Raw genomic sequence first — 24345 nt, 5'->3', positions numbered from 1 at the left:
GCCTGTCAGTTATTTTGCATGTGAATAGGTAGGCCATACAAGTGTAGGATTTAAATAAACAGGAAGCAAAGAGGTAGCTTGATGGAGTAGGCTAGGTCATAAGCCTGAGATCAAATGACAAACAAGGCTGACATTTGACCAAATAACGAATGCCACCATGCTTTGCTTCTTGAGAGGTCATTATTTTGTTTGATAGGGTCTTTTAAAACTTTATCCACCCACACTGTAAGAAACTCCATAACAAGCACAATGTAGCTTGCTTGACAAAAAATAACACTCAAACGGCTTTATGGTCGGGACCCAAGTGTGCATCTGCTTATGTGGAGCAAACACCTGTACTCAAACTTTGGATAGAGGTTTGAATGGAGGGCCTGGGACTGAGTGGAGGGTGTGGACTCAAATTTATTGAAAACACACACACACACACACACACACACACAGTATGATGTGCAGTGAAATGCTTTTTACAACTGTCCAGTGACAGAAAAAGGAATTTACATGGTTAAAAATATAAATATATAAATATAAAAGATATATTTAAAACAAAAGCTAGACAAAACAAATGTATGAATTGTATGTGGTGTATATAGTGCGGATATGTGCAGGTGTACATACAGTACCAGTCAAAAATTTGGACACACTCATTCATAGTTGCATTACATTCCATTAGCCGTTTTCTGTGGAGAACTGAGCCGAGGAAAGAGGAGACAAGGATGACAGAAACTGAGGTACAAAAATGTCTTGAAGAGGAACATGAAGAATGCCGGAATTATCGATCAGACGTGGAAAAGGGATGCCTCAGATAGAGTAACATGGTGAAGCATAGTGAAAAGCTCAGTGTCCGCAATTGAAGACAAGCATCAAAGGGAGTATACGAGGGCTCACAAAGCCAGATGCTCTATGACAGCTCAGCCACGCCATTCATGCCACCACTGCGGATGACCCTGTCACTCTGGTGTGGGCCTCGCGGCCAATCTGTGTTTCTGCACATCCTAATGAAGCAGTCATCATCACTAGCAATGGACAGCTAACGACGACATTACATTACAGCAGTGGCGGCTGGTAGTCTTTCAAACAGGGGAGGCTGGTCAGTTACGATATTTCCAGATTTTAAAAGAAAAAACACATCAATTTTGCCCAGACTCTTGCCTCTGATCTGGCTGATTGTTGGCAGCGTCACAAACTGTGAAATAACAGGTTCTTTTGGCCCATTAGCCTACTGTCCAATATACATGATGGTGGCGTTGGGGGGAGGGGGGTATATTTTCACATTTTATATTTTAAAATTGTGGCATGTTGTTTAAAAATTGATCATTATTGAAAGCAGCTCTTTGTCAGGAACCTCAGCAGTAGAGCTGGGTGCCACACATTTCATTCAATGACACTTTCCCTATATTTTACTTATTTTGACTGAGAAATGTTTTATTGACAATTTTGATAACCCTTCACTTTTAATCCAGGTCTGTAGTGTGAAATGTTCTCGGCTGTGTTTTTGTTTAAAAATGTTTTCCAAATTGTAGCTGTGTTTAATTCATATCCAGAAAAATATATATTCCAATATAATATACTCAGCATAAACATTTTAAATAGATTCTATATTTTTGGTCCATCCATGACATATTACTAAAGTAGCCTATTTACTGTTGTTGATGTGGGTCACTTGCTGTTAGCCAATTCACTTTCTCATACCAGGAGAGCTGAAAGGAACGAGTATTATTCCCTACCTTTTTCACCAAGTCAGTTTGAGGTGTTGGTCTATCCTGCTCTTTAATTTTAATTTTTTCCTCGAAAGGAAGACTGGAAAATGGCTTCGCCAAAATTAAATCAGCAATGCTTGGCATCCGTGCGCAGCTTTCTTGCTAGCTGACTAGCCCCCTCAAGTTCAAGTTCAGTCACTCAAATAAATGAAATTTCTGGAACTAAGATAGCAAACTTGACAACACTATATTTACACTTTATTTACAATGAAAATATATACAAACTAAAAAAGCTGGTAGAAACCGTATGTAATGAATGAAATCGAAATGTAAGCTGATCTCTTACAATACAGCACTTGCGAATCCGCATGGGACTGAACTGATGTTGCCAGATACTGCTGACGTTATCCAGCCCAAAATATGTTCAAAACCCGCCAATATGCACTTAAAACCGCTCAATTGAGCGGGAAACCCCCAGTCTGGCAACACTGTACCGCTGCCTGTCTATAGTTGAAACAAGCTGTCAATCAAAGAAAATATCCGGCCGCTTTCACCAATCACCAGTCTCCTCGCGGAAACTGCCATGTCCCTCCCATGTGAGGCTCGGAGTCCGTGGGCGGGCATTTTCGCAGTATTTGTCCAATAACCGTCTTGCATTTTGAGATTGAAAAGCGCATAGCTCCCAAATGCCACTGAAGTCCACTGAGGCTGGGAGTCCGTGGGAGTCCGTAGGCGGGCATTTTCGCAGTATTTGTCCAATAATCGTCTTGCATTTTGAGATTGAAAGCGCAGAGCTCCCAATGCCATTGAAGCCCACTGAGGCTGCGCTGCATCGTGCTGTCACGAGGGGGAGAAACTCACACATTAAAGTTATAAGGGCATTTTTAGAGGAGGCTGAGCCTCCCTCGTTGTCTTAGAGCAATCGCCCGTGCATTACAGGCATTTAGCAGACGCTCTTATCCAGAGCAACATACGGTGTCCCCAGAGCAGCCTGGGGAGCAGTTGGAGGTTAGGTGCCTTGCTCAAGGGCAATTCAGCCATTCCTGCTGGTCCAGGGAATCAAACCGGCAACCTTTTAGTCCCAAAGCTGCTTCTCTAACCAGTAGGCCATAGCTTCCCATAGTAATGAGTAATTATGTCCAAACTTTTGACTGGTACTGTATGTGCAATACAATGCTGTGCAACATTGAGCTGAGGTAGTTGCAGTAAAAAAAAAAAGCTGACAATATAATTTATAAATATGCCATACTGTACTGACAGGAATGTTGGGTGTGGGTATTGTACAAAGCAAATTCTTTGAATAGCTAGGTCTGGTGCAAGTGAGCAAGATCAACAACACTGTTTACAGTTCCTTTAAAATTCAAAAAGGTCTGAATTGAGCAAGCTGTTATTATGAAGGCCAAAGAGAAGTGTGTTGAGGTTAAGCCTGTTATCTGGGGTTTGATAGCAATTGTTTTTGGCGACACAATGCTGATTGCTTTTCATTTCCACAGGAGCATCTCCAACACTGGGATAGTTGTGTTTCCTGACTTAACCTCCATTGCATCTCTTGAAGTTGATTTCATACTGTAAGTTCGACAGGTGTCAAAAGAATGTATGGGCTAAACAAGAGAGGCTCATGGAGAGAGAGAGAGAGAGAGAGAGAGAGAAGATTATTCAGTACAATATTGTATAGTTTGCTGTTTCACAATGTTATGGATGATCAAAAACACAAATACAAACACTCAGGACAGTTAGATTACAGTTTTAAATGAGATTACTGTCTCTACTGTTTTCTTTTTAGTGATATCTGTGACAACCTCCACTTGCAGTCAATCCCACCAAATGCCTTCACTGGAATGACAACTGAAGACACAACAATGTAAGATCTTATGCTTTCTGTCAGTCACTCAACAAAATAATCCATGTATATATAGTGGTGCTTGAAAGTTTGTGAACCCTTTAGAATTTTCTATATTTCTGCAGAAATATGACCTAAAACAACATCAGATTTTCACACAAGTCCTAAAAGTAGATAAAGAGAACACAGTTAAACAAATGAGACAAAAATATTATACTTGGTCATTTATTTATTGAGGAAAATTATCCAATATTACATATCTGTGAGTGGCAAAAGTATGTGAACCTCTAGAATTAGCAGTTAATTGGAAGGTGAAATTAGAGTCAGGTGTTTTCAATCAATGGGATGACAATCAGGTGTGAGTGGGCACCCTGTTTTATTTAAAGAGCAGGGATCTATCAAAGTCTGATCTTCACAACACGTGTGTGGAAGTGCATCATGGATTTCTGAGGACCTCAGAAAAAGCATTGTTGATGCTCATCAGGCTGGAAAAGGTTACAAAACCATCTCTAAAGAGTTTGGACTCCACCAATCCACAGTCAGACAGATTGTGTACAAATGGAAGAAATTCAAGACCATCGTTACCCTACCCAGGAGTGGTCGACCAACAAAGATCACTCCAAGAGCAAGGTGTGTAATAGTCGGCAAGGTCATAAAGGACCCCAGGGTAACTTCTAAGCAACTGAAGGCCTCTCTCACATTGGCTAATGTTAATGTTCATGAGTCCACCATCAGGAGAACACTGAACAACAATGGTGTGCATGGCAGGGTTGCAAGGAGAAAGCCACTGCTCTCCAAAAAGAACATTGCTGCTCGTCTGCAGTTTGCTAAAGATCACGTGGACAAGCCAGAAGGCTATTGGAAAAATGTTTTGTGGATGGATGAGACCAAAATAGAACTCTTTGGTTTAAATGAGAAACGTTATGTTTAGAGAAAGGAAAACACTGCATTCCAGTGTAAGAACCTTATCCCATCTGTGAAACATGGTGGTGGTAGTATCATGGTTTGGGCCTGTTTTGCTGCATCTGGGCCAGGACAGCTTGCCATCATTGATGGAATAATGAATTCTGAATTATACCAACAAATTCTAAAGGAAAATGTCAGGACAGCTGTCCATGAACTGAATCTCAAGAGAAGGTGGGTCATGCAGCAAGACAACGACCCTAAGCACACAAGTCGTTCTACCAAAGAATGGTTAAAGAAGAATAAAGTTAATGTTTTGGAATGGCCAAGTCAAAGTCCTGACCTTAATTCCAATCGAAATGTTGTGGAAGGACCTGAAGCGAGCAGTTAATGTGAGGAAACCCAACAACACCCCAGAGTTGAAGCTGTTCTGTATGGAGGAATGGGCTAAAATTCCTCCAAGCCGGTGTGCAGGACTGATCAGCAGTTACCGCAAATGTTTAGTTGCAGTTATTGCTGCACAAGGGGGTCACACCAGATACTGAAAGCAAAGGTTCACATACTTTTGCCACTCACAGATCTGTAATATTGGATCATTTTCCTCAATAAATAAATGACCAAGTATAATATTTTTGTCTCATTTGTTTAACTGGGTTCTCTTTATCTACTTTTAGGACTTGTGTGAAAATCTGATGATGTTTTAGGTCATATTTATGCAGAAATATAGAAAATTCTAAAGGGTTCACAAACTTTCAAGCACCACTGTAACTGTCTTGATGTGTACAGTATACCAAGAGAAAAATGTAGAGAAAATGGTCTAGAAATTTAGAAAATAACTAAAATGCGAGTAGGTGTGTCCAAAACATTGACTGTTTTTTATTTATATATGAGTCAAGTTTATTTGTATAGCGCTTTTAACAATAAACATTGTTGCAAAGCAGCTTTACAGTATTTGAACAACTTAAAACATGAGCTAATTTTATCCCTAATCTATCCCCAATGAGCAAACCTGCGGCAACGGTGGCAAGGAAAAACTCCCTCAGACGACATGAGAAAGAAACCTCGAGAGGAACCAGACTCAAAAGGGAACCCATCCTCATTTGGGCAACAACAGACGGCATGACTATAACATTAACAGTTTTAACATGAAGACAGTTTCGTTGATGTTGTAACTCTTCATTGATGGAAATTTGAGTGCAAAACTGTTCATGACAACTGCAGTCCTAAAGTTAGCAAGTCAACTGTAGTCCTCAGCCATAAAAGCATTACTGTAAGAGTCCAGAGCATCCTCCAGGTGTAACTTTCAACTGTCCTCATGGGGCCATCCTCCACAGGAGCGATGCGATAAAACTCCAACCAGACACAGGGCACCAGGATGGATCAAGCAGGTCCGAGGGGCAGAAGAGGTCAGCATCTCGATCCCAGGACCGACATGTAACTCAGAGGGACAGATTCGGGGGGGAAACACAGGTTGTTAGGTATGCCCTAAAAATGACACAAGTATTAAGTCTGTGTGGTCGGCTCGCAGAGACGAGAGTCTTGACATCAGGCATAATACACAACAATGGCATGTTAATATGGTTAAAAATATCATGACCTGCTCTGGCTGGATGCTTGATTGGGTGATGGGAGCACACTCCTCAGCAATGATGGAATGCAGATGGGACCCTTAGGGCTGGCCAAGACAATTCAGTTACATTTCACCGGGTCTGGGACATGCGACAGAATGTCTGATGGCCGATTCCCTGCAGGCTACGATAGCCAGTCGAGATCTCCACCCTCTCCACCAAAAGATTTCCTGTTGACTCCATGTAACTCAGAGGGACAGATTTGGGGGGAGGGAAAGAAAACACAGGTTGTTAGGTATGCCCAATGTCACCTGAATAAGTCGGAACAGTATACATATTGCACCGAGTACAAGCAGGGACTCCGGCAACTAACTATGACAGCATAACTAAAAGGAGAGAGCCAGAAGGTAACACAGGCATGAGGGAGCCCCGGGACATAAAGCAGCCAGCCACTACACCGTCAACAAACTCAAATGAGCAAGCGAGTGGGGACTGACAGCATCCATACATCCCAGTTTACCAAAACACTATGTCTGGAGACCCAGATCTACACCTTTACCTCATAAACACCATTAACAAAAGGCTTGACTAAACAGATATGTTTTCAGCCTAGACTTAAACACTGAGACTGTGTCTGATTCCTGAACACTACTTGGAAGGCTGTTCCATAACTGTGGAGCTTTGTAAGAAAAGGCTCTGCCCCCGATGTAACCTTCACTATACGAGGTACCAGCAGATAGACTGCACCTTTTGATCCAAGTAGGCGTGGCGGGTCATAGAGGACCAGAAGTTCACTCAGGTACTGTGGTGCGAGACCATTTAGTGCTTTAAAGGTCAATAGTAGTATTTTATAATCAATACGAAATTTGATTGGGAGCCAATGCAGTGTGGATAAGACAGGCGTGATGTGGTCATATTTTCTAGTTCTAGTAAGGACTCTTGCTGCGGCATTTTGAATTAACTGGAGCTTGTTTATGCACTTATTGGAACATCCAGACAGTAAGGCATTACAATAATCCAACCTGGAGGTAACGAAAGCATGAACTAGTTTTTCTGCATCATGTAGTGACATTAAATTTCTTATCTTAGCAATATTTCTGAGATGAAAGAAAGCTATCCAGGTAATGTTATCAATGTGAGTTTTGAATGAAAGACTGGGGTCAATAATCACTCCGAGGTCTTTTACTGCTGCACGTGAAGAAACAGAAAGGCCATCCAGAGTCACTGTGTAATCAGAAAACTTACTTCTAGCCGTATGTGGTCCTAGTACAAGTACTTCAGTCTTGTCAGAGTTAAGCAGAAGGAAATTAATAAGCATCCAGTGTCTAATGTCCTTTACACATTCCTCAATTCTATAAAGCTGGTGTCTCTCATCAGGTTTTGCAGAAACATACAACTGTGTGTCATCAGCATAACAGTGGAAACTAATACAATGTTTACGAATAATATCACCCAGAGGTAACATATATAGAGAAAAAAGCAGTGGACCCAAGACAGAACCTTGTGGAACACCAAACTTTACCTCAGTATGTCTAGAAATAATCACCATTTATACTGACATACTGATAACGATCAGTTAAATAAGAGCTGAGCCAGGAGAGGGCTGATCCCTTAATTCCCACAACATTTTCTAGTCTATCCAGAAGAATGGAATGATCAATGGTATTAAATGCTGCACTCTGGTCAAGCAACACAAGCAGCGAGACACAGCCCAGATCAGACGCCAACAGTAGGTCGTTTACTACTTTAACCAGTGCTGTCTCTGTGCTATGATGAGGTCTAAATCCTGACTGATACATTTCATGGATGTTATTCCTATGTAAATAGGAGCATAACTGCTGTGCCACAGCTTTTTCAAGGATCTTGGAGATAAAGGGGAGGTTTGATATTGGCCTATAATTGGACAGCTGACAGGGATCAAGGTCAGGTTTTTTAATCAGGGGTTTGATAACTGCTAGTTTAAAGGATTTGGGTACATAGCCAATCGTAAGAGAAGAATTTATTATTTTTAGAAGCGGTTCAATTACTTCAGGTATTATCTGTTTGAATAGACGTGTAGGTAAGGGATCTAGTATGCAAGTTGAGGCTTTTGATGCCGAGATTAATGAAAGTAATTCAGTTTCTCTAAGGGGAGTAAAACATTCTAATTGATGATCTGATACAGTTATATTGTTAACTACAAGGTCACTTTCATTGTCTGACCTTAAATTAGTAGCTTGAATTTTTTGTCGGATATTCTCAATTTTGTCATTAAAAAAATTCATGAAATCGTTACTATTATATACTGCAGGTGTGCATGTGTCTATAGTGCACTTATTCCTGGTTAATTTTGCTACAGTATTAAATAGGAATCTAGGATTATTTTTGTTATCTTCTATTAGGGAGGAGAGATATGTTGATCTAGCAGCACTAAGAGCTTTTCTATACTTCAGGAAGCTCTCCTTCCATGCTAATTTGAACACTACCAACTTTGTTTGACGCCATTTACGTTCCAATTTTCGAGTGGTCTGTTTTAATGTGTGTCATAATTATACCAGGGTGCTAATTTTTTTGTCTCTGACCATTTTCCTTTTTAGAGGAGCTACATTATCTAAGGTATGGCGGAATGTTGACTCTAAGCATTCAGTTGCCTGGTCAAGTTCTGCAAGGGCTGACAGTGACCCAATCAAAGTTGATAACTCTGGGAGATCATTTATAAAGCTCTGTGCAGTAGTTGACGTGAAAGTACATTTAATACAGTAGCGTAGTGAGGTGCATATATTATTACTCAGACATAGTTTGAATGAGATGAGATAATGATCTGAGGTAACTTCAGACTGTGGAAGTATGACTATATTGTCTACATTTAACCTGAATGTTAGTATAAGATGGAGGGTGTGACCACCATTATGGGTCGGTCCTATGACATTCTAATTAATCCCTACTGAATCTAAAATGGACACAAACGCTGTTTTTAAAGGGTCTTCTGGGTTATTGAAGTGAATATTAAAATCTCCGACAACTAAAGCTTTGTCTAAGGAAATAACCAGATCTGAGATAAAATCTGCAAGTTCAGAAAGAAACTCAGAATATGGCCCCGGGGGCCTGTAAATAATAAGCAATGGAATTAACTGGGTAGACTTATTTTTCGAGGCTACATACATTATATGAGTATGAAGAACTTCAGATGTATTAAATTTATGACCAGGTTTTTGTGTTACACCTAGATAATCATTATAAATAACCGTAACGCCTCCTCCTCTGCCAGTTTGACGAGGCTGGTGTATATAACTGTATCCAGGAGGACTCGCTTCATTTAATGCTATATATTCATTTGGCTTAATCCATGTTTCAGTTAAAGTACATTAAACTCCTGATCAGTAATGAGTTCATTAACCATTAGCACTTTAGATGTAAGAGATCTAATATTTAATAGCCCCACCTTTAGATCAAAGGTGCTAGCAGCAGCTGTACAGTCAGTATGATCTAATTTTATATTGATTAGGTTACTGGAGCAAACTCTCTGAAAATTTCTACCTTTTTGTTTAGCTCGGGGAACAGACACAGTCTCGATGTAGTGGACCCTGAGTGACGACTCTGTGCAGCTAGCAGACAGTTGGTTTAGCCTGTTCGTCTGCTCCCTGGCCTTGGCTCTGGATTGTCAGGAATTAACTAGGCCTGTCCTGAGACCATGACCTATGCTGCAGGAAATGAGAGCAGCACCTTCCCAAGTGGGATGGATACCGTCCCGCCTGAACAGGCCAGCAGTGCCCTCAAAATTAGCCCAATTATCTATAAAGCCCACACTGTTTTCAGAACACCACCTGGACAACCAGCAGTTCAGCAACCATAACCTGCTCTAAGCTACATCACCACGCCGCATTGGGATGGCGTGTATATCACTCACACACACACACACACACACACACACACACACACACACACACACACACACACACACAAACTATATTATATGCTGGCTACATTTAAACATCATAGAAATTCAAATCAGGTTTGATAAAAATATATAAAGTATATTCCCTAATCATATTCCTCTGATAATATTTCAATTGTTTCACTTTCATAGGAACCTGTATAACAATGGCTTCAGGGAAATACACAAACATGCTTTCAATGGGACAAAAATAGATAAATTGTAAGTACTGGGCCATTGTTAACACTTACATTCGCTATGCCTGTGAACCTAGCAAATTTGCATGGACACTTAAAATCTTTTATTGTTTGTTTCACAGAACCTTAAAGAACAACCGAAAGCTGAAACTAATCCACAGAGACGCTTTTACAGGAGCTTTTGGCCCAGCTGTATTGTAAGTTGTATCCTGCAGAACTTTAGGGACTTGATCGAGAGATGCCTTTAAATGTCCTAAGTTACCCAGATATAGTAAATACTAGTTTCCCCTGCATTAGTATTTATGTTTACTAGGTAGGAATTAAAAAGCAAAAAAACGGATCACATTCTGACACCAACTCAAAAAAATTCTACTGAATGTAAGATATAATGTTTAATTATGCTCTGCCCTTTCTTTTGTATGCTGTATTTATTCTAAGGTTGATTTGCTATTTTATTTTAGAGACGTGTCCTCCACTGCTCTGGAGACGTTGCCATCTCATGGCCTACAGTCTGTGCTGATACTGGTGGCGCGCTCAGCATTTTTGCTAAAGAGATTGCCTCCTCTAAACAGTTTAGAGAGCTTAAGAGAGGCTCATCTCACCTACCCAAGCCACTGCTGCGCTCTACTCAGCTGGGACACTCACAGGTCCCTGCTGTTTCTTGTACTCATCCTTGGGTCTCCTGACCAACATGCATAACATTTTTTTTTTTTACTTTAGGAAATAGTTAAAACATTTACACATTTTCTTAGCTATCCTTGTCAATGAGTACACAGTTATCTATTAATGAATCATGGTCTTGTTATTTTAAACTGTTTTACTCTATAATAAATTAATCACACAGTGTTGTAAGCTTATTTTCAAGCCCTCGCTCATTCATGTCAGAAGTGCAAGAAACCCTCTCTACATGATAGTTAAAGTTAAACATTTACTTATAGTGAAATGGGTGAAAAATGTATCTTGATTATAGATTACTTAACAAAATATTACTAAAGCATCTTGCTTGATGCATCTTGGTAGAAAATCTTTCTTTAGCAGACATTCTTATTATGTGTCTTCTTCAACAGGGAGTCTCCATCTTCAGCACAGAGAAATGGATCTTCATATTGTGAACACCAGAGTCCATTAAATAAGTAAGGTTTATAAGACTATATAGTTGTAGCATTACATTTCTGTCAGACAAACAAAAAAATTAAAAACATTTACAACTACTGAAATTTAATTTTACATGTAGACAGGGATAAATTGATAGTTGTCTCTAGAAATCTCTCATTTTCATCTATATATGCCGATACTGTGTTTATCACTAGTTTTGTGTACTTTAAGAATTTTCACGATAGGAAGTACAAGCCAAATATCATTATACTTGTATGATGAAAATAAAGATATTCTATGCTATATTCTGCAGGGTGGCAAAAAAAAAAATTCAGGAACCAATGAGAGTAAAACTAAATATGCTTAATTTTGTATTTATGATTTACAACATATGCGCTACATGCTCACCATTACACATTTTCTTAGTTGCTGTATAATGTTCTGTGGATTTTGCTGAACATATTCAGACTGACATATTTGCTGAACATATTCCTTTCTGATTTTTTGGACAACTTGTATAATTAACAGCATGCATAATTGTGTATTTGATACATGTCATTAGCCATGTTCCTTTAGCAACCTGACCTTATTTATACTATACTCAGTGTTACTGTGTCAAAGATAAAAATAGATAGTAATACTGTACTTGTTTGTATAGGCATTATTCCAAACTGAGCATAAATTATGCAACTCTGACCATTATTTCTCTTTATACATTTAGAGGCTCCGAAAAAGAGGTTTTCTATTCTGACATGCTGGATCCACTATCAGAAGCCAGCTTTAGGACTGTGGACTTTGAGTACCCAGACTTCTGTCAACTCAGACCAGCCCTCCAATGCAGCCCAGAGGCAGATGCCTTCAACCCCTGTGAGGATATTGCTGGGTTTGGGTTCCTCCGTGTGGCCATCTGGTTCATCAACATCCTGGCTATTGCTGGCAACCTGACCGTGCTTCTTGTATTATTTGCCAGCCGTTGCAAACTTACTGTGCCACGCTTCCTCATGTGTCACCTGGCCTTCGCTGACTTCTGCATTGGTGTCTACCTCCTCATGATTGCCATTGTGGACCTGAGGACACAGGGCTACTATAGCCAGCATGCTATTGAATGGCAGACAGGAGTGGGCTGCAACATTGCAGGCTTTCTGTCCGTCTTTGGTGGAGAACTGTCTATCTACACGCTGTCCACAATCACCATAGAACGTTGGTACACCATCACCCATGCCATGCAGCTGGAGCATCGACTTGCTCTGCCCCAAGCTGTTGCAATAATGGCTGCTGGCTGGCTGCTCTGCCTGGGCATGGCATTACTTCCACTAGTGGGCATAAGTAGTTACAGCAAAGTCAGCATGTGCCTGCCCATGGACATTGAAACACCTCTGGCCCAGGCTTATGTCATTCTTCTGCTGCTTTTCAATGTGGGGGCTTTTCTGGTGATTTGTGGTTGTTATGTGCGGATCTACGTGGTTGTGCGCCACCCTGAAGTGCCTGGCCGGGCTGCTGATGCCAAAATCGCCAAGCGCATGGCTGTACTTATCTTCACCGACTTTCTTTGCATGGCACCAATCTCTTTCTTTGCCATCTCAGCTGCCTTTAAGATGCCTCTCATCACAGTCACCAACTCCAAGATCCTGCTGGTGCTCTTCTATCCTATTAACTCCTGTGCCAACCCTTTCCTCTATGCCATATTCACCAAGGCCTTCAGGAAAGACACCTGCATTCTGTTAAGCTCTATGGGCTGCTGTGAGAGCAAAGCCAACATGTACCGCATGAAGACATACTGCTCAGATAACACTGCAAAAATGATGAGTTGCTCAGTCAGCAAGGGCCCTCATGCTGCTATGTGGTTGTCTACCTATCCTCACCGAAAATGCCAGCTGCAGATAGAGGGGTTATGTGGAGAACATCTCACATAACGCATTCTGGCTGCTTGTCTGAGAACTCTCATCTTTTTCATCACTGTGCAATGCTGTATGGTGTATTATGTTAGTCGTGTCCCTTCAGAGTATTTTAAAATTTGATTCTCACTCAGGTTGAGGACAAACTCTTTCAGAGGGAATTTGTGAATTATTTTATTTCACTTTAAGAGTTTTTTGTCCTGAAAAATAACGATTTGTCCCATGAGAAACACCTTTGTAATTTGAGTTTATTCATACCCTTGACAGAGGAGTAAACAATAGGGGCTGACAAACTAGGATAGCCAGGATTGGGCCTATAAAGTTAAAAATAAAGAGAGAGAGAGAGAGAGAAAGGAAACGGATTTGTCCTCATACGTCACATTACAGTTCGTTCTTTCAATTCATTTTACACTTTTTTTTTCAGTCTGTGAAGTGACCATCATTGCCTAGTTCTCAGACATAAGTAGGAACATCACAGACTGAACATCCTGAATAGATCCTTTCCTTCTATCCTTAATAAGATGGTTGTTATTTTTGTAAAAAAAAAATGTAGGTTTTATATTATTTTGATGGTCTTTTTATTTACTCTGAAGTCATATACATCTCAAGGACCTTGTCTTATCTCTGAGAACACAACACAGCCTAGGTCATCAAAGAGATCAGAGGGCTATGACTGTGTTCTGCCGCTAGCCTTGTTTTATGAACATAATATAGCATGTCACACATCCTTACAATTCAAATGAGTGTAAGTTTGGCGAGTGTAAGATTACTACACCTACTTTCTCCTAGTCTACTAGGAGAAATTGCAACAGATCATGGACAAAAAAAAAAACAATTCCAGATTTTGGAAAGAACAGTCAGTCATACTTTAGTTACCCAGCTGAAAAATCAAGTTTGGTCTTACCAGCTACCAAAACACAGACAAGCTGATCCATCTTGTAAGCTATTAAGTTACAATGTTGTATTTTTCACTTTTCTTATTGCTTGTCTAAATTGATAAATGAATGTTTGAGATTTCCCTGCCTTGCTGTTGTGTTATTTTCTTTTTAAAAAAAAAAAAAAACTTGTCCACAATGTAGCATTAGTAGCAATTACTAGGTGGCACAAAAGGTCTACCAGTTTGACCGTCTTGGCTATGGTTTCTTGGGAGCTAAATGCATATGTTCTCATTTGACAGAGAATTTTAATTGAGCCACCTACAACCCTGATTCCAAAAAAGTTGGGACAAAGTACAAATTGTAAATAAAAACGGAATGCAATGATGTGGAAGTTTCAAAATTCCATATTTTATTCAGAATAGAACATAGATGACATATCAAATGTTTAAACTGAGAAACTATCATTTAAAGAGAAAGATTAGGTGATTTTAAATTTCATGACAACAACACATCTCAAAAAAGTTGGGACAAGGCCATGTTTACCATTGTGAGACATCCCCTTTTCTCTTATAACAGTCTGTAAACGTCTGGGGACTGAGGAGACAAGTTGCTCAAGTTTAGGGATAGGAATGTTAACCCATTCTTGTCTAATGTAGGATTCTAGTTGCTCAACTGTCTTAGGTCTTTTTTGTTGTATCTTCCGTTTTATGATGCGCCAAATGTTTTCTATGGGTGAAAGATCTGGACTGCAGGCTGGCCAGTTCCGTACCCGGACCCTTCTTCTACACAGCCATGATGCTGTAATTGATGCAGTATGTGGTTTGGCATTGTCATGTTGGTAAAGCAAGCCCCTGCAAATAAAAGTGTCTTTTCACGTAACCAAAAGGATGTTAAATTACAACAGACAAATTAGAAGAAAAATTAATATAAGGTTGTTGACTGTTTTTCTTGACAGTCTGATCACATCCATATATTCTCAGAGGTTTTCTTCTCGTCATCTTGTTCTGAAGCTCTGCTTGGTCTGGTCACTATTTTGATACATGTCACAGTGCATAGTATTGATAATTGCTTGATTGTATCATGCAGGACACCAGTCTGGATGCATCTTTGTTTCTCCACTGATTTATTCAAGTTTGTTTGTTTGTTTGTTTGTTTGTTTGTTTGTTTGTTTGTTTGTTTGTTTTCTACAATTTGTCACTTGTCTGGAGCTCGCAACCAAACCCATATGGGAATTATTGTTAAACAATGAATAGGGAAGGAGCTTTACCAGGTCTGTCAGGTTTTCATTTTCCTCATTGTTTTTCTTAGTTACATAACCCATAGTCTCAAGCACTTGGCCACTGAGTTTGCTATGAGTTTTGTATATTTTAATATATGGAAGATGTCTTGTTTGTTGAAACATGATTAGAGTATGTTGTGAATGTTGTTACTGTTAAATACATGATGCATTCTTATTAAAAAAAAAAAAAAAGACAACTCTATGACCCTAAAAGGTTCATCACCTTGTCTCTGGTAGGATTTTGCATTCACATAATAAAACCTATAATCTTTATCATTTCAAAATAAACAGTGAGGAACCTTTTTTGTAACCTTAAACTTATTTACAGTGGTGCTTGAAAGTTTGTGAACCCTTTAGAATTTTCTATATTTCTGCATAAATATGACCTAAAACATCATCAGATTTTCACACAAGTCCTAAAAGTAGATAAAGAGAACCCAGTTAAACAAATGAGACAAAAATATTATACTTGGTCATTTATTTATTGAGGAAAATGATCCAGTATTACATATCTGTGAGTGGCAAAAGTATGTGAACCTCTAGGATTAGCAGTTAATTTGAAGGTGAAATTAGAGTCAGGTGTTTTCAATCAATGGGGTGACAATCAGGTGTGAGTGGGCACCCTGTTTTATTGAAAGAACAGGGATCTATCAAAGTCTGATCTTCACAACACATGTTTGTGGAAGTGTATCATGGCACGAACAAAGGAGATTTCTGAGGACCTCAGAAAAAGCGCTGTTGATGCTTATCAGGCTGGAAAAGGTTAGAAAACCATCTCTAAAGAGTTTGGACTCCACCAATCCACAGTCAGACAGATTGTGTACAAATGGAAGAAATTCAAGACCATCGTTACCCTACCCAGGAGTGGTCGACCAACAAAGATCACTCCAAGAGCAAGGTGTGTAATAGTCGGCAAGGTCATAAAGGACCCCAGGGTAACTTCTAAGCAACTGAAGGCCTCTCTCACATTGGCTAATGTTCATGAGTCCACCATCAGGAGAACACTGAACAGCAATGGTGTGCATGGCAGGGTTGCAAGGAGAAAGCCACTGCTCTCCAAAAAGAACATTGCTGCTTGTCTGAAGTTTGCTAAAGATCACGTGGACAAGCCAGAAGGCTATTGGAAAAATGTTTTGTGGACAGATGAGACCAAAATAGAACTTTTTGGTTTAAATGAGAAGCATTATGTTTGGAGAAAGGAAAACTCTGCATTCCAGCATAAGAACCTTATCCCATCCGTGAAACATGGTGGTGGTAGTATCATGGTTTGGTCCTGTTTTGCTGCATCTGGGCCAGGATGGCTTGCCATCATTGATAGAACAATGAATTCTGAATTATACCAGCGAATTCTAAAGGAAAATGTCAGGACATCTGTCCATGAACTGACTCTCAAGAGAAGGTGGGTCATGCAGCAAGACAACGACCCTAAGCACACAAGTCATTCTACCAAAGAATGGTTAAAGAAGAATAAAGTTAATGTTTTGGAATGGCCAAGTCAAAGTCCTGACCTTAATTCCAATCGAAATGTTGTGAAAGGACCTGAAGCGAGCAGTTCATGTGAGGAAACCCACCAACATCCCATAGTTGAAGCTGTTCTGTACGGAGGAACGGGCTAAAATTCCTCCAAGCCAGTGTGCAGGACTGATCAACAGTTACCGCAAACGTTTAGCTGCAGTTATTGCTGCACAAGGGGGTCACACCAGATACTGAAAGCAAAGGTTTACATACTTTTGCCACTCACAGATATGTAATATTGGATCATTTTCCTCAATAAATAAATGACCAAGTATAATATTTTTGTCTCATTTGTTTAACTGGGTTCTCTTTATCTACTTTTAGGACTTGGGTGAAAATCTGATGATGTTTTAGGTCATATTTATGCAGAAATATAGAAAATTCTAAAGGGTTCACAAACTTTCAAGCACCACTGTATGTTTACTATATTCAGTCCGTTTGTTACTGTGGAAAGAAATGGTTATAGACTGTCTGTATGGAAACAATGCAAAGCAACCAGCATCAGTAATAAGGATGGGTAGATGGATACTAAAATATCAGTACTTCCAATCCTGATGGTTCGGTTTTGAGAGTTAATCCTGATATTAAAAAAAAAATCAATGAGTTACTGTCTTCAAATAGTGATTTTATTAATTTCATTTTATTCATTTTTTAAATTGGTGTTTAGGATAGAACATAACTTATAGAAAGGCAGTAGCAAGGCATGCAGAGAAACAGATTCTGCCAGTTAGTCAGTTGCACAATCACACAAAGGAAAAGAAGCATTGTTGTTGAACATTCTAGAACCTCTTTATGCAAATCATTCCTCCTGAAAAGGATACCAATCTGAATAAATTTTATAATAATATAACCCCAATTCCAAAAAAGTTGGGACACTCTGTAAAATGTAAATAAAAATAGAATGTAATGACTTGTAAATCCTTTTTGACCTACAGTATATTCAATTGAATACTATACAAAGCCAAGATAATGTATTGTTCATATTGATAAACTTTATTATTTTTTGTAAACATACACTCGTTCTGAATTGCCTGAATCAAGGATAGGGCAAGGTTCAGCACTTTGTGAAAAACTGCATGGGCAAATAGTCCAACAGTTTTAGAACAACATTTCTTAACATTCAATTGCAAGGAATTTAGAGATTTTACCACTGACAATCCATAGTATCATCAGAAGATTCAGAGAATGCAGAGGAATCTCTGCACGGAAGGGAAAACCAACATTGAAAACCTGTGACCTTTGATTCCTCAGGCAACATTAAATTAAACACCATGATTGTACAAAGGATATTACTACATGGGCTTGGGATCACTTCAGAAAACTGTTGTCAGTAAACATTATTCATTGCTGCGTCTACCAAACAAAGCAAAAACCAGATCAACAGCATCTAGAAATGCCATGGGATTCTCTGGGCCTGAACTCAACTTGGATGGACTGACACAAAGTGGAAAAGTGTGCTGTGGTCTGTCAAGTCCACATTTCCACTGTTTTTGGAAATCATGGATGTTGTGTCCTCCAAGCTGAAGAGGGAAAGGACCATCCAGATTGGTACCAGCATAAAGTTCAAAAGCCAGTATCTGTGATGGTATGTGGGTGTGCCCATGGCATGGGTAACTTGCACATCTGTGAAGGCACCATTAATGCTGAAAGGTACATACAGGTTTTGGAGCAAAAATGCTGCCATCCAGATGATGTCTTTTTCAGGGATGTCCTTGCTTGCTCCAGCAAGACAATGCCTAGTCACATTCTACTTGTGTTACAATAACATAGCTTCGTAGTAAAAGAGTGTGGGTGCTAAACTGGCCTGCCTGCTCCCATTGAAAATGTGTGGTGTATTATGAAACACGAAATACGACAACAGAGACCCCAGAATTTTGAACAAATTAAGTTGTATATCAAGCAAGAATAGGAAAGAATTTAACTTTCAAAACTTCAACAATTAGTGTCCTCAGTCCCAAATGCTTACTGAGTGTTAAAAGAAAAGGTGATGTAACACATTGTTAACATGCCCCTGTCCCAACTTTTTTGGAATGTGTTGCAGACATCAAATTCAGAATGGGTGCGTATTTACAAAAAAAAAACAGTAAAGTTTATTAGTTTGAACATTAAATATCTTGTCTTTGTATTGTATTCAGTTGAATATAAGTCAAAAAGTTTTGTAAATGATTGCATTCTGTTTTTATTTACACATTGTCCCAACTTCTGTGGAATTGGGGTTGGAATAATATAGTAATAAATAAATATTAGAGTCAAGATTCAGGAGAGCTTTAGTGTCAATATGTCCATATACAAGTATACAGTGCATTAATACCATGCAGAAATATTGTTTCCCTCAGGCTCCCCATGGTGCATTTATAGATTACAAAACAAAGTATAACTATCTACAATCCCAATTAAAACATAAATAAAAACAGAATATGAAGATTTGCAAATCATGGAAACCCTATATTTCATTGAAAATAATAAAAAGACAACATATCAAATGTTGAAACTGATAAACTTTATTGTTTTTTGAAAAATATATGCTCATTTTGAATTTGATGTCAGTAGTACATTTCAGAAAAGTTGGGACGGGGCAACAAAAGACTGAAAAAGTTGTGTAATGCTAAAAAACTTAATTTGGTTAATTGGCAACAGGTCAGTAATATGACTGGGTATAAAAAGAGCATCTCAGAGAGGCTGAGTCTCTCAAAAGTAGAGCTGGGGAAGGGTTCACCGGTCTGTGAAAGACTGCATGGGCAAACAGTGCTACAATTTAAGAATAATGTTCCTCAATGGAAAAATTGCAAAGAATTTGGGAATCACATCATCTATGGTACATAATATCATTAAAAGATTCAGAGAATCTGGAGTTTTCAGTATGCAAGAGACAAGGCTGAAAACTGACATTGGGTGCCTGTGATCTTCAGGCCCTCAGGTGACACTGCATTAAAAGCAGACGTGTCTGTAGTGGAGTATGGACTCAGGAACACTTCAGAAAACAATCATATGTGAAAACAGTTCATTACTGCATCCATAAATGCAATTTAAAACCATATATAAACAATATCCATAAACACCACCTTCTCTGGACCCAAGCTGTTTTAAACTGAGGCAAAGAGGAAAATTGTCCCGAGGTCTGAGAAATCAAAAGTAAAAATTCTTTTTAGAAATCATGGACACCACATCCTCCAGGCTAAAGAGGAGAGGGACCATCCAGCTTGTTATCAGTGCACAGTTCAAAAGCCAGCATATGATGGTATGAGGGTGCGTTAGTGCACATGACATAGGTAGCTTGTACATCTGGGAAGGCATCATTCTTTGGCATCTGTCAGTCATGAGCGGCCATGGTTCTGCACCTTGAGAGTCATGATCAGTTGACACTGGAGCAGCGCCTGTTCTGGTTGTGCAGGCCGATGCGGGAATGGCAGTCCCTGCCACAGCACTTGAAGGTGGTGTCTGTGGGTAGAGCTTGTTTGCTGTTCTTGCGTCACGTTTTTCATTCATCTGCCGCAAACTGTAACTTCTTTTCCCCATGTGTAGATTGCGATTCAGTTCCTGTCTCCAGTAGGAGCGATCTTGGGCAAGGTCCTCCCATCCATCAATGTCCATGTTGAGGACCTTCTGTCTCTTTTGCAGACATCTTTAAACTGGAGTTGGGGGTGGCCCTGAGCTCTCTTGCCTGTTGCAAGCTCACCATACAACAGGTCCTTGGGAATCCTGCCTTCCTGCATCCTGCAGATGTGTCCTAACCATTGGAGGCGACATTGACATAGCAGAGTGAAGATGCTGGGTGTGGCAGCACACTCAAGGACCTCATTGTTTGTTATCTTGTCCGACCATTTGATACCCAGAATCCGCCTCGGGTTGCGCATGTGGAAGATATTGAGCCTTCTTTCTTGCCTCCAGTACAGAGTCCATGACTTGCTGCCATATAAGAGGGTACTGAGGATACAGGCTCTGTAGTCAGCCATCTTGGTCTTTAGGGTCAATTTGGCATTGTCCCAGACTCACTTTGATTGCCTGGCAAGTGTTGATGAAGCTTGGCCGTTTCATGACTTTGGAGTCCATGGAGAGGTCGTCAATTACTGTTGAACCGAGATATGTAAACTCCTTCACCACATCCAGCTGATAGTTTTTCAGCAAGCTTTCGGTGTTCTGGCCCAAGATATTTATTTTCTTAAGGCTAATTGTCAGTCTGAAGTCTTCACAGGCTTGGGAGAAACAGTCCAGAAGATTCTGAAGATGTTCCTCCTTGTGAACTGTCAAGGCTGCATCATCTGCGAATAGCATGTCTCTGATAAGAACCTTCTGGATCTTTGTCTTTGCCCTCAGTCTAGATAAGCTGTAAAGTTTTCCATCTGACCTGGTATGGAGATAGATTTCATCAGTTGATGTTCTAAATGCCTGCTTAAGCATGACTGCAAAGTAAATGCCAAAAGAAGGTGGGGGCAAGCACACACCCCTCACTGTAAAAAATTATTTGTTTGTATAACTTAAAAAAGTGTGTAACCTGGCTGCTTTGAAATTTTGAGTTAGTTGAAAATAATATAATAAGCTGGTACAATGAGTTCATTGTGCCAGCTTATTATATTATTTTCAACTCACTCAAAATTTCAAAGCAACAAGGTTACACACTTTTAAGTTATACCAACAAATATTTTTTTACAGTGCTACTTGACTCCATTCTTCACGTCAAGTGGAGTTAAAAGTCCCATGGCATGGTGGTTTGTTGATGCTTTAAACGGGCTCGTGGAGGCTTCTGGATGTTATATCCGCAGCCTTTCTCGAAATGAACCCTCGGCACGTAAATATAGCCTCCTGGGAGAAAGCCCCATTTCAGCGCTTTTCCCAGTGCGTTGTTTTGCTAATGAGAAGCAGGAGGCGGGGAAGGGTAGAGGGTGGGGGCGGGCCATGGGGGGAGGGGGAGGGGCTTGACCAAGCTGCGCACACACATACTCGCTGCTATCAGCGCCTATATCCATGCTGCTAAGACAAAACCCCGTTCTCACTCGGACTCCTTTCGTAAACTCAATGTGACACAGAGAACAGAGAGTGAGAGTGTTCGGAGTGGTAGTTTACGAACGTATAATACCCTAGGCTTGAACACGCACTCCATAACCAAAGAGGATAGAAGCAGCAACTACAGCAACATATCGCTTATCCAACAGAAGACATGCATTGCGGAGCAATAGTCAAACATAAGCTCATAAGTTACAGTCAATTTCCAGACTAAACTCAGTTTAACAGAGCATGCTGCATGCTCTAGTTTTGTAGCGCAGATTACCTGGCTAACTGCAGGAAGCGGTTAGCTGCACAGCTAATGTAGCCATTGCTAGGCTAACGCACTGATTTTAAAACACGGCAAAATGACCAGTTATACACTTACTTGTTCGGTGTTTGTTGCTGATGCGGCAGGGATGCTTGGTACAGACCCAGGCTTCAGTGACAGTTGATGTGCAAAACCTGCCCTGTACTGTCCCAAGTTGTGGAAACATTCCTCAGGAAAATGCTTCCAACAAACATACACCGTCTTAGGTAGACTCGACGGCGTATTATTGAAGTAAATAAAATTAAGCCACTGCGTCTTCAGGGGCTCTCCCGTCGGCAGTAAAAACAGACTCTTTTCTGTGTTGTCACATCCATGTACAGCGCAATTTCCATGTTTCGCTCGCTTAGGTGATGCCATGTTGTTGTGTCCTCTATGGTCTCCTCACTACAACTGGGCGGGGCAATCCATACAGTGGGTGGGAATCCGGGGGGGGGGGGCGTGGGGATCATCTCCCTTGCTGACGTAGTAAAGGGAAGAGCTTATCAACGCGCCGTTTTGACGCGCCATTCTCAAATGTTGGGCATAGTTTGGTTTACACATTATGAAATTTCTAGCCACTGGGGTGACTTAAGAAGGTCAGAGGAACTCATTTTAACGTTAAAAAACCTCAGAAAGTGAAAAGTTCATGCCATGGGACCTTTAATGATGACCTGTTGAACTGGACGACTCCCTTCATACCTGTGTGGAATGACTGGATCATGCTCAGAAACTTTGATGGACATCCAGTCTTTGCAAAGACATTGAAGAGGCCGTCATGGCTCACAAGGTCAAAGGCCTTTGTCAGGTCTATGAAAGCTATATAGAATGGTTGCTTCTTCTCTGTACTCTACATTTCTCCTGAAGATCCCCTGGCAGTTATTACAATGACTGTGATCACCTTTATTCTTATACAGGGTGACAATGTTACAGTCTCTCATGTCCTGAGGAACTTCCCTCTCCTCCCAGCACTTACAGAGAAGTTCATTGAGGTGTTTGAGGAGTGGTCCTTTTGTGCTTTTGGTGATTTCTGCTGGGATTCCATCCAGCCCTGGTGCTTTTCCTGTAGGCAGGCTTCAATGGCTTTGCTGAGCTCCACCAGGCTAGGCGTCTTGTTGAGCTCCTCCATCACAGGCAAGCACTCCACAGTTTCCAGTGTGGCATCTGATGGTGCTCTCATTGCCGTACAGTTCTGAGTAATGCTCCACCCACCTCTCCATTTGTTTACTCTTGTCTGTGATGGCTTTGCTGGTAGCCAATTTGAGTGGAGCTATCTTGGTGTGTATTGGTCCAACAGCTTTCTTGAGTCCATCACATCCCTGATGTTTCCTGTGTAATCTGCCAACTCAATACTTTCACAGAGTTGTAATCAATAGTTGTCGGCACATCTTTTGGCTATGCACTGCACTTTACTCCTAGCTGCTCTGAGAGCTTGCAGTGTTGACTGTGTTGGCTGTTGCTTGTATTCCAGCAGTGTGGCATGCTTTTCCTCGATCACAGGGTTGAGTTCAGTGGCATTTGCCTCGAACCAGTCCTGTGTCTACCCCTGCTTCCTGACAAAAACAGAGAATGCTGTGTCATGGATCATGTCCCTGAGATGATCCCAACTCTGCTTTGCATCTCTCTCAGGGGGCTTCGCTTGCAGGGCATCTTCCAGGCTCCTAGTAAGTGTTTTCACCTTCACTTGGTTTTTTGCCTTACTGATGTTGATACATGACTTCCCTAGTGGTTTGGCATGATGAAGCTTCTTGGGCTGAATCCTGATCTTGCAGCAGACCAGTGAGTGGTCTGTGTCACAATCAGTACTGAGGTAGGAATGAGTTATGAGGATATTTCTCAGCTGGCAGTGCTGCGTGAGAATCAGGTCCAGCTGATGCAAGCATTTGGAACGGGGATGTTGCCACGATACTTTGTGCTGCGGTTTTGTTTCAAAGAAGGTGTTGGTGATGCATAGCTCATAGAGAAGTTGTTGGTAATGCACAGCTCGTGTATCCGTTGCCCATTCTCATTCATGCTACCGATTCCAAAACGTGCCAGGTAATGCGGACAGGAGACATGATCAGCACCGACTTGTGCATTGAAATCATTGAATAGAAGCAGGCTTTCAGTGGTTGGGATTTTCCAGACAACTGCCTGTAGCTAGTCATAGAATTCATCTTTTGTCTCCTGGGTGGAGGTGAGAGTGGGGGCATAGATGCTGATGAGGTTGACAGGCCTGTCTGTTGTATAGAGACGTAGGGTGAGAATCCTCTCTGTCCCTCCCTTCTGTCCCTGGTGC

At 40.6% G+C, this 24345-nt stretch overlaps 1 protein-coding gene across 1 annotated transcript in view; it reads left to right on the top strand.

Annotated features, from left to right (window-relative positions):
* The window catches only part of lhcgr (luteinizing hormone/choriogonadotropin receptor), a 78778-nt gene extending 64721 nt beyond the window's left edge, over window positions 1-14057 (top strand). The window contains exons 5-11 of the mRNA XM_060925369.1: window positions 3191-3265; window positions 3481-3558; window positions 10075-10143; window positions 10241-10315; window positions 10580-10765; window positions 11186-11251; window positions 11935-14057. Of these exons, the coding sequence (XP_060781352.1) occupies window positions 3191-3265; window positions 3481-3558; window positions 10075-10143; window positions 10241-10315; window positions 10580-10765; window positions 11186-11251; window positions 11935-13126 (1741 nt within the window). The 3' untranslated portion in view covers window positions 13127-14057. The remainder of the gene's footprint in view (window positions 1-3190; window positions 3266-3480; window positions 3559-10074; window positions 10144-10240; window positions 10316-10579; window positions 10766-11185; window positions 11252-11934) is intronic.
* Window positions 14058-24345: the final 10288 nt, after the last annotated feature.

Source organism: Neoarius graeffei, chromosome 7 (assembly GCF_027579695.1).
Source record: "Neoarius graeffei isolate fNeoGra1 chromosome 7, fNeoGra1.pri, whole genome shotgun sequence".
NCBI classification, from domain to species: domain Eukaryota; kingdom Metazoa; phylum Chordata; class Actinopteri; order Siluriformes; family Ariidae; genus Neoarius; species Neoarius graeffei.
This window is presented reverse-complemented; position numbering and strand designations above follow the sequence as displayed.